Source organism: Sinocyclocheilus anshuiensis, unplaced genomic scaffold (assembly GCF_001515605.1).
Source record: "Sinocyclocheilus anshuiensis isolate Anshui unplaced genomic scaffold, SAMN03320099.WGS_v1.1 scaffold385, whole genome shotgun sequence".
In the NCBI taxonomy this organism is placed as follows: domain Eukaryota; kingdom Metazoa; phylum Chordata; class Actinopteri; order Cypriniformes; family Cyprinidae; genus Sinocyclocheilus; species Sinocyclocheilus anshuiensis.
In genome coordinates, this window is record NW_015539876.1 from 563,044 (window position 1) to 573,855 (window position 10,812).

Sequence of the window (10,812 nt, forward strand, 5' to 3'; positions counted from 1 at the left end):
AAAAAATAGTACATTTTATTTCTCTTAAAGTAAATGAAGACCTATTTTTTGCATTGCGACATTCCAGTTCTCTGTAAATGTAAAAATCTAGTTATTACAGCAACATGCAAAAAAAAAAAAAAAAAATCTCCTACGATATTCTTACCAGGTCCAGACAACTCCAGATTTGGTGAGGGCAAGGGAAAATTGAGCTCCACACTCGATCTGACACACCCCCTGCCCATTTAGACGCTCTATGTTTTGAGGAATGTTACAGCCTTCACTTCCGCCACGGCCCAGCTTCCCAAAGTCTCCATCTCCCCATGAGAACACCAGTCCTAAAGAACATACAAAAACATAAATTCATATGTCTGCAACAACAAAAAAACGGAACTAAAGAAACGCTAAAACCAAATGAAGCTAAGTGAAACCAAACAAAATTAAAACGAAATGAAACCAAATGAAACTGAATGAAATCAAACAAAGCCAAGGCGATCAAAACTAAACCAAACAGAGCTAAATGAAACTAAATGAGAACAAACCAAACTAAATGAAAACAAATAAAACCAAACCAAACTAAATGAAACTACACAGAACTAAATGAAACTAAACGCTACTAAATGGAAGTAAACCAAACAAAACCAAATGAAGCTAAACTAAACTAGACAAACCCAGATGAACCTAAACGGAACTAAACAAAACCAAGACAAACGGAACTAAACCAAACAAAACCAAACAGATCAAAAAATAAATGAAATCAAAATAAATGAATCTAAGCAAAACTAAACGAAACTAAACTAAACAAAGCAAATCCAAACTAAGCTATCCAAAACCAAACTTAAAACAGAAATAAACAAAACTAGACAGAGCCAAACTCAACTAAACACAACTAAACTGAGGCAAACCAAACGAAACCAAACAAAGCTAAACTAAAATAAACAAAGTAAACAAACTTAAACGGAACTAAACGAAACCAGGTGAAAAAGTGAAACGGAACTAAACAGAACCAAATAAAACTGAACTAAACACAACTAAACAAAACCAAAAGAAACTAAACAGAACCAAACTAAATCAAAAGAAACAAAAATCACTACAACACACAAAACAAATTAACTTCACAAATAAATCCACAAAACAAAAATCTGGTTTATGCCTTCATCTGTGAGGGCAAGGGTCTGCGCATCTCGACTTCCGCAAGCCACCTGGACAACACGATGGCCTAGAAGCACCTTGACCTGCAAACCAGACACAGACAAGTTTGATCTAGTGCAACGAGGGATACACACAGCATCCAGTGAATTTAAACTGCACAATGAGAATAAACAAAGTCTTTTTAAAGCAACTCAGTCCACTTTCCAGTCATCTTGTTACTTGACAGATATCTTCTATGTAGAAATAGGCATACAAGTGCTGCTACGATCTACATAAATTGGGCATGACTTAAATCTTCAAAGATTCTGTCACAATTCATTTTCAATTACATATTAAAAATCGTATATGATAAAAAAATCTGTTTCCGTTGTGCATTGCACATCACCTCCACCGTATAGGGATTCCTCTGCAAATATGGTAAAAATATGGTAACCCTGCAGTTCAAAACAGAGAGGTCTGAGTTTACGGATTTAAGTAAAACAAATACCAGTTTGGGTCTGAGCTGAGTGGTGTTGTCCCCGTGGCCCAGCCGGCCATATTCACCCAGACCCCAGCTGTACAGTTCACCACTGGAGGTGAAGGCGGCACTGTGAGAGCTGCCGCAGGCAATATCTCGTATGCGCTTGGTTTTCAATGCCTCAATTAGCCGTGGCTTATCACAGTTCCTGGTGGGGGAAAAAAAATTTTTAAAATTCTCATCAGATCCCTCTAGAAGCCTTCCACATATTCTACATTCCTATTGGAAGAGGTATAAATAACCTACATTCGACTGAAATGCCCAAGCTTGCCATCATCTCCTTCACCCCAAGAGAATACTTTTCCATCCACAGTCAACGCCATGGCATGCCTTCCACCTGAACACAAAGTTAATTCACTTTAAACAACACGTTCTGACAACAAAGGACGTTTACCTTCAAATGGAAAAAGCTCATACCTGAATGTACAGCAACTTTCTTGACCACATAGTTGCTGAGGGCAGATATCTGTCTTGGTATAGGGATGGTTCCACTGGACAGTCCTAAACCAAGTCTTCCGTTAGTGGCCTCTCCACAAGCATAAACTTTGCCTTCAGCCGTTACTGTAAAGACAAAGAATCAATCATTAATTTGGTTAAAAGAGTATAATGTAATACTCTGGTATCTAATTGCAAAATAATATGCATCCAATGCTAAAAAAACAGTAATTTTATATTTAAAATCCAACTAGAGAGAGACATACTGGTGTCATGTACCATATTGCTGTTACTGCAATTTAGCAAAGGCAAAATGATACACAAGGCCATGTGTTACAGTGATTTTTACCACCTTGCATCATACACCAAGGGTTGGAACTTAAATTTCATAGACCACTTAACTGGTGGTGCAATCAATGTAACGCATGGCATTGAGCAGCACAAAGGCCTTCTATTGTTTTTTTGTTGTTGTTTTTTTTAAAACCACTCACCAGCAAAAAGACTTTTAGAGCCTCCAGCCACCTGCACTACATTCAGAGCAGACAGGGTCTCTGAGAATGATGGGACTTTGATCTGAGAGAGAAAACAAGACAATAAGATTTGTCATTACAAGCTATAGCTATAAAAGTTATGCTATCAAATATTCAAGACCTCTGTAGAAAATATAATTTTATAAATAAATAATTTTAAAATAAAATTACATTTAAAAAAAAAATTACAAAACTGAATGTGTATTTACACATTACTGACCTTAGACCCCTTAAGTCCTCCAAGTTGGTCCTTATCGTTGAGACCCCAGACAAAGACTTTGGTTCTGATGATGGCAGCCGACTCCAGCCCCGACAACCTCTTTCGAGTCAGACTGCAAAGGGAGATGAAAAGAGAAACTAAGTAATGTACCAGTTCATGCTTTTTCAGTTTATGCATTACCAAACCCACTAAAACACACACCTTCCAGTCGCTGTCTTCTCATCTTCCTCTTCCTCATTGTCAGATGCCAAGAAAGGCACAGTAGCCAGATCTTCATCCTCGGCGCGGACACGCCCCACAATGCTCAAGCCATGGATCTTACAGTCAATCCCTGAACTCCGGCACTGTTTTATGGCAATCTCGATGTACCTGTGATACTGAACACACAAACACAACAATGCTCAACATTCCTAAAGAAACAGCCCAAAAGAAAATTCTCTCAAATACTTGAGGAAATTCAAACCAACCTCTGTGCAATCACTGAGCAGAGAGACAGCAGTGTCTGTGGGATTGATGTTGATGGTCTTCAACTCAGTCAAATTGTTGAGAGTGCTTCCACCTTGAGAATAAACACAGCTGATCAGGTCACCCATAATAGGCTTCACTATTAATGACCTGAAAGGCTTCATGGTTCTTTACCTGATACCACTACCAGTGAAGGCATGTAGCTGCTGTCAGCTGGATCCACAATCATTTTCTGTCTGTGGACCAGGATGTCTGGGAAAAGCTCCAGCCTGATCCAGTGCTATTGAAAACAAGTAGAACAAAACACAGAATAGATTTTATTTTATTTTTTTCAATCAATTAAACTCACAATCAATTGATCTTTGCTATGTCAACAACCAAATATACAGTACTGTTGAAAACGTGGGGTCGGTTTAAGTTTTTTTAATGGAAAAATATGCTCAGCAAGGCTGCATTTATTTGATCAAAAAGTAAAATAGTGAAAAATTATTACAATTTCAAATAACTGTTTTCTGTTTAGTATGTTTTAAAAAATTTAATTTATTCCTGTGATGGCAAAGCTGAATTTTCAGCAGCCATTACACTAGTCTTTAGTGCCCCATGATCCTTCAGAAATCATTCTGATTTGGTGCAAAAGAAACATTTCTTATTACTATCAATTAGGGGTGCGACGGTTCTCGATAAAAGACCGAACCATTCGGTTCGCCATCCTCAGTTCGATATGTATTTGTACCGCGATTAATCGCAGTTCTAACAAAGGATATGGATGATATGTTTTGTCGAAAAAACAAAGCTTCAAATACACATTTGGAGTAACAACTTTTGCTATTGCACAGCACAGGCTTTGCTGTCTCGTGTCTGCATCCGTGCGTCTTTCTGCATCCACACGGCCGACTGTCGACTACAGGAACAAAGCGCAGCAGAAGAAGAGTTTGTTTATCTCCGTGTAGCATTTAGTGGAATTCTCTCTTAAATTTAGCTGTCGTTTAATGTTGTTATATGAACAAATATATTACGTTTTTGGATCTCTAGATTCATTTATAATTTGAGCTTCATCCTGTGTGATCAGCCTCACTGCTATCATTAAAAGCTTTAGGCAATCAGACTCTATTACATTCATTTCCAATGGATTTGACATTATGAAAATATAATGAACTGAAATAAATGCGCTTGTTTCTGTTTCGCAAACAATTTGTTTTTATCAGCAATCGAGTCTTAAATTATATTAAAAGTCATAATGCGCATGGCACGATGGAGCACATCAGAAAGGAGCGCAATTATATTAACTGAAATATGTATTTTAATATATGCTATATTTGTTGTCAGACATCAAATTTACCCTGAGTTTTATTCCATTTAAGAACATTAAATGTAATGAGATTACAACAGTGAGTCCCTTCAGAAGACTGAATGAGTTCCTGCGGACAATTCCACCTCTGACCTGCTGACACTTATTTTGTGCTTTTGTTTCTATTTATTATCTATAATTACCTTTTTCCCCAGTTATTAAAAAAAACTTAAGGCAAACTTTTAAATTATCATTTATTTTTATTTTTTTGTTAGCAAATATTACAGTATTCTTGTGGAAATTTCTAAAACCATTAATACTCCCCCTTACCCCCCATACCGAACCGTACAGAAACCGTGACCCCAAAACCACAATATGTACCGAACCGTAAGAAACTTGAACCGTTACACCCCTACTATCAATGTTGAAAACAGTTATGCTTCTTAATATGTTTGTGGAAACGGTAATACATTTTTTTTTTCAGAATCCTCTAATTAAAAAAAACATTTATTTGAAACAATTTTTATAATATTATTCATGTCACTTTTAAATCAATTTAAAGCATGAGTAAAGTAAAAGTATAAACATAAAATATAAAATAAAGATAAAATATCTTACTGACCCCAAATTTTTGAAAGGCAGTATATGTCTATAATTAGACTGACCTTGCCCTGAGAGCCTGAGGACTGCCAGCATTGCTCTCCACAGTCTATGAGCCGAGACGCCTGGTTAACAGAGGATGAAACGCTGAGGTTCTTCACCACTCTGGACCACTCATCAATCAGCATGCCACGCTGACTGTTGTGATGTCTCTTCAGCTGCTTTCCTGAACGCCCACTGAAGGTGGGTGACTGACCTAAAGGGAAATGGTTAGGTTACATTGCTGTAATGCTAAATGACAAAGTAGCTATTGAATTACACATGAAATTTTCCTAGACCTGGTTCATTTATTCGTCCAAATGAATGTCTAGGGTTGTGTTTACGGGTCTTGAAGCAGCTCTCACAAAAGTCAAAGTCATCACAGCTCCGACACTTAAACCTGGAGCCATTTATAGGGAACATCTGACATCCGTCACACCTAAGAAAAATGTAGGAACAGGAGGGAAACTATTATAAGTTAGTTTATTTATTTGTTTAATTATTTATTTGTTGTCTAGATGTGTACCTGACACCAGGATGTACGCTAGGAACGAGTTCCATCTCTGACAGCAGCCCAGTCCAGTGTGACTGCTGAGGAAAGTCCACTATCACATCTTTCCCATTGGCACTGAATGCTGGACACAAATGTTACATATTTACACAGAACGATGAAACCCAACTACAAGTTCTCATTTATACTTGAAGAGAAAGCCTACAGGTTTGATACACATAGCAAAACAAAAATGGATAGTTCAACCAAAATTGAAAAACATATAGGTTTTGATCGTGAGTGCAAGCAGTTAATTTTAGAACAATTTGTTTAAACCTGTGAAAGAACAACTGTTTAAACATAATCGTGTTACCTTTGACTACTCCCACGCTCCTGTGCGTGACAGATCCCCACTTGTACTTTGGCGTTGTGACCGAGGGCTTCACTCGCACTTTATCACCAATCTTTATATGAGACGGAGAACTCTGGGGAGGAAACCCTGGAAAATAAAGAGCTACATTTATTTATTTAAAACAAACTATTAAGTCTTAAGTGCATATAAAGTGTTTAAGAGCAGAACATAAAGAGGATTTACCCAGCAGCTCAGTGTGGATGTAACGGACCCAGTACGTTCCTCCTTTCTGCTGCCAGTCACACTGCACATTCAGATCATGCAGGCCGTCTCTGTCCAGCTTGATTACTTTCCCCACATCTCCCTCATATACTTCCTCATACGTCCTGCAGCACCGTACCATCATGCCCACCTGCAACACATACAGGCCTCTGATCAGCTCACCTCGTCAATTACCACCCAAAACCAGTAAATTAACAAGCGCAGCTCCTCACCTGAATGTTCTCTCTCACATATACTGCGTAATCATCATTGCTCTGAAAATCGAACCTCTTTTTAAACGTCTGACTCTCCGTTACCACAACCCCAGGAGGCTGACATGCAAGGGAAAGAGCGTTTGTTATGCATTTCATGACTACAAGTGAATCTGCACCTCATATCTGGTGCGTGACAGATCATTGTGTGAATGTGTAATTATACACACCAGAGGGAAGGCTGGTTCAGGCTCCTCTAGCTCTTCCAGCACCTCTTCATCAGAGTATTCATCCGATACAGTATCTGCATCTGACAGATCTGTAATATGAACATCTGGATGGTCCAACAACCAGGCCACTAAAGCCTCTACGCCTGAAACCCAAGCAATCACGAAATAAGTTGCTAGCAAAAAAAATACTGTGGCGGTAGCATGACACAGATACTTTATGATTACAATATTAATATTACATGGTATTTCCTTCAAGGTACTTGAAAAACAAAGGTATAACTTATATCATAGTACCCAAATGATCATGGTTTTACTAAAATATCATGATAAGCAATGGCATTTTCTCCTAAGGGCAGAAACTTTGGGCACCCGAGCATGTAGTACAGACACCGAATTCAATTTAACATTTCAAAAACTTGAGTTAGCGGTGCATTACCTGGCACTCCAGAAGTGCCTGTGGTTCCAGACAGTGATTTAAGGGCAAATTCAATGTTTTTCCTTTGAAAGCCCATATCCATCAGCTGCAGGACGATGGGTGCAGGTGGCACAGGTGAAGTCTTGTGTTTCTTCTGCTTGGGTGGGCGCATATGCTGTACAGTGACCGGTGTGGTGGCCTCGCTGGAGCTGCTGTCCTCAAACAAGGGGGAGGATGGGTGTGTGGATTCAACTGCCAGATACTGACACACTGCCAGAGCTGCTGCCTAAACACATACAGGCACAAAGTCATTTGAAATTCAGGGAGAAAAAACATGGAAGAACTGGGTGATGTAACATCTGAGCTGGTAATTGAAAGGCTTTAAGTTCACAATCACATACAAAGCAAGTTCAATAGCCTCTGAGGCATAATGTTGATTACCACAGACAAATAATATTTGTTATAAAATGACCTCCAACTCCTGGCGGTGGAATATGGCTTTGATGGGGGATGGTTGGGTAGATGCTGACAGCAGCTGCTGGAGGAGGATGAGGGGAGGCTGAAGACCCTCTGGAGAAAAATCTCCCACATCAGGAGACGACGCACACTGATCCTCTGAACACAAACACACAAAATCCTTACAGAAGCACATTACAAAACTGTCATTTCCACAGAAAATAGAGTGTTGTTATTGTGAGAAAGATATGGAACATAGAGAAAAGACACCATATTTAAAAGTCAGTGACCAAAAAAAATAAATAATAATCTACACGTGACCAGCAGGGGGCAGTGATGTGATACAACTGAACAGGATTCAGTCATTCCCAGTACATTACAAACAGTAAACAGTTATAATCACTCCTGCATTTTCTGGTTGGTGTGTGAGCTGTGAGAAAATTGGATCACTTATGACACCAAAGCACTGAAGCAATTGCACAGAGAGGAAGACAAGAACAACTGAGTGAAACGGCATCAGAAAATGCATGCCGTTTGAAACTCGAAGTGAGATGAAGGGAGACATTCTGGTCTTACCTGGAGGATTGGGGCTGACATCTATGATGGCTGGCTGAGAAAGGATCTGTCTGAGTTTGTCCTGGTGGGAGAGCAGAGCACGCGCTGCCTTCAGGATGTACAGTCTGAGCTGCTGACACCGCAACAAATGCACATCCACCTGATCAGCTGCAATGACAAACACATAAACCAGAATATTCATTATCATACACAGATTAGCTTGTGTGGAACAGATGTTTTTGCATGGGAAGCTGCATGAACAGTCTATTTCTTTTCCCATCAGATCATCAAAATGACATTTGATTAGTGATTGCTGCATATAGCGTACCCGGAAGTCCTCTGCTGAGGGATTTCTTCATGCGTTGTTTCTCTAGTTTGCTTCCCGCCAAGTTGACTAGCTGAGCCCACACCGTCAGCATAGGCTCAGTGAAGGGCAGGTTCTGAACACTGAATGGAATCATATGAAGCTACAAAGATATCAAGACAGACAGAAAATAAACAACAATATCAACCACAGAGAAAAACAATGGCTATGTTCGTAAAAACTTACTACTCTTAATATATCAGCAATATATAGTACTGTATACATATTGTGCATTATATTATACATAACCGTTTTCTTTAGTGTTTTTGAAGTTCTCTTATGCTCAACAAGGCTGCATTTATTTGATCAAAAATACAGTAAAAACAGTAATATTTTGAAATATTACTATTTAAGGATGCTTTGTTTAAAAGAAAGTTCAAAAGAACACTTTTTTTTTTAATAGAAATGCATCCTTGCTGAATAAAAGTATTAATTACTTTCCTTTTTTTTTTACTGACCCCAAACTTTTGTACAGTAGTATACATACAATATACAACAGAGAACACTGTTCAGAATACTACATCCCACAATGTAAGGTGCTCAACCTGGGAAGTAACAGTGTGTGTTGGTGCATATGTACCGGTTTGAGCTGACTGAGCAGACAGACTTTGCAGTTTCTCATCTCATGGAACTGAACAGTGATTCGTCCTTTAGGTGTAATGCGAGTCACAGTGCCCTCCCCATATTCCTCATGAACCACAGGTCCTCCCAGACGCAGACGGTCATCGATCCCACCAATGACTGCCAAAACTGCCATCAGACTGCCCACCGCGGGGGCTTCTGCATTGGGAAGGTAGTCTTCGAGCACAGCCTGATAGAAACACAGAGTACAAAAATTCAATATCATCTAACACCAGGGCTCAAGCTAATATATGGTACCTTTAGTAAAATACTTCCATCATTTTACAACACTAATATTAGTTGGCTAATGAATATGAAAACATCAAAATTTGACTTGTACCGCTTCAGTGTGTCTGCCTGCCATGACACCACTGATACCGCTGAGCTGGGAGTTAATATATTCATTAATAAGGCTATTCCATTGGCCAAGGGAGTGAAGTGTACGCAGTACGGCCACTATTTCCTCTGCTAGAGTACTGCTGTGAGTGGCTGTCAGAGAGGCTTGAGGGCGTGATTTTCTCCTACGTATCGAACCTTCTGTAAAGCACAAAACATGATGTTAAAATGACACCCTGATATCATCATTTGCACTACCTCAAAGAGCACATAGTGAGAAAAGAGTTAATAAATGTACAGTACCCCTGAGGAGGGGCAGATCTGAGGAACAAGTGCTGAGCAAGCTGCCAAGGAACCCAAAGAGATTCTCCACCAGAAACTTCATATCCTGAGAGCGCTCTGTCTTATCCCAGGATGGCAATACAGCCTGTAGAAGCCGCAGGGCAAGAATCTGCCAGGGAGTGAGGAAAGATGGATTAAGTGACAATAAATGGATCCTGTCAACAGCACTAATGTGTACCGCACTTATGCACTCATTTTAACCCTGTGGTACTCATGAGGGTTTTAGAATGACAATTATACAGTAATGAGACAAGGAAAGCTCTCATCCTCTTGGTAAATCCAGTCAGAACGCATAGTAAGTGTTGAATGAAACCAGGATGCAATGCTGGCACCTGTCTCTGTAGCGTGACTGCGGTGAAGGACTGATGGCCCTCTACGATGCGTATAAGCAGACTGATCCAAGCATAGGAGCTCAAGGTACTGCACATCTGGGGCATGAGAGCTATACTGCGAATAAATCCCAGCGTGCACCAGCTCCTGTGCTGCTCACGGGACACCAGCTTGTGAGATGAACAACCTAAAATACAGAGAGGGAGGAATGTGGTTTAAATAGAATTTAACCATTATATTATATTATTTTACCTGACTAGATTACATTACATTATATTTTATATTATATTATTACATAACATTATATTATATTTTATATTATATTATTACATAACATTATATTATATTTTATATTATATTATTACATAACATTATATTATATTTTATATTATATTATTACATAACATTATATTATATTTTATATTATATTATTACATAACATTATATTATATTTTATATTATATTATTACATAACATTATATTATATTTTATATTATATTATTACATAGCCCACCTTGTTAAGAGTATTTAACTACTACAGTGCCTTGCGAAAGTATTCATTTTTTTTCACGTTTTGTTATGTTGCTGCCTTATGTTAAACTGCTTTAAATTACTTTTTTCCC

General features: G+C 38.7%; 1 protein-coding gene across 1 annotated transcript in view; it reads right to left on the reverse strand.

The window, feature by feature from the left end:
• The window catches only part of LOC107685329 (E3 ubiquitin-protein ligase HERC2-like), a 61,791-nt gene that overhangs the window by 16,600 nt on the left and 34,379 nt on the right, over window positions 1–10,812 (reverse strand). The window contains exons 46-70 of the mRNA XM_016481880.1: window positions 10,192–10,376; window positions 9,821–9,968; window positions 9,522–9,718; window positions 9,141–9,371; window positions 8,525–8,663; window positions 8,218–8,364; window positions 7,658–7,800; window positions 7,207–7,471; window positions 6,771–6,913; window positions 6,562–6,660; window positions 6,311–6,479; window positions 6,089–6,214; window positions 5,752–5,860; window positions 5,525–5,664; window positions 5,252–5,442; window positions 3,473–3,578; window positions 3,301–3,392; window positions 3,035–3,210; window positions 2,834–2,945; window positions 2,575–2,656; window positions 2,066–2,209; window positions 1,895–1,985; window positions 1,619–1,796; window positions 1,133–1,214; window positions 146–317 (exon numbers count right to left, since the gene is read on the reverse strand). Coding sequence (XP_016337366.1) covers window positions 146–317; window positions 1,133–1,214; window positions 1,619–1,796; window positions 1,895–1,985; window positions 2,066–2,209; window positions 2,575–2,656; window positions 2,834–2,945; window positions 3,035–3,210; window positions 3,301–3,392; window positions 3,473–3,578; window positions 5,252–5,442; window positions 5,525–5,664; window positions 5,752–5,860; window positions 6,089–6,214; window positions 6,311–6,479; window positions 6,562–6,660; window positions 6,771–6,913; window positions 7,207–7,471; window positions 7,658–7,800; window positions 8,218–8,364; window positions 8,525–8,663; window positions 9,141–9,371; window positions 9,522–9,718; window positions 9,821–9,968; window positions 10,192–10,376 — 3,667 coding nt within the window. The remainder of the gene's footprint in view (window positions 1–145; window positions 318–1,132; window positions 1,215–1,618; window positions 1,797–1,894; window positions 1,986–2,065; window positions 2,210–2,574; window positions 2,657–2,833; window positions 2,946–3,034; window positions 3,211–3,300; window positions 3,393–3,472; window positions 3,579–5,251; window positions 5,443–5,524; window positions 5,665–5,751; window positions 5,861–6,088; window positions 6,215–6,310; window positions 6,480–6,561; window positions 6,661–6,770; window positions 6,914–7,206; window positions 7,472–7,657; window positions 7,801–8,217; window positions 8,365–8,524; window positions 8,664–9,140; window positions 9,372–9,521; window positions 9,719–9,820; window positions 9,969–10,191; window positions 10,377–10,812) is intronic.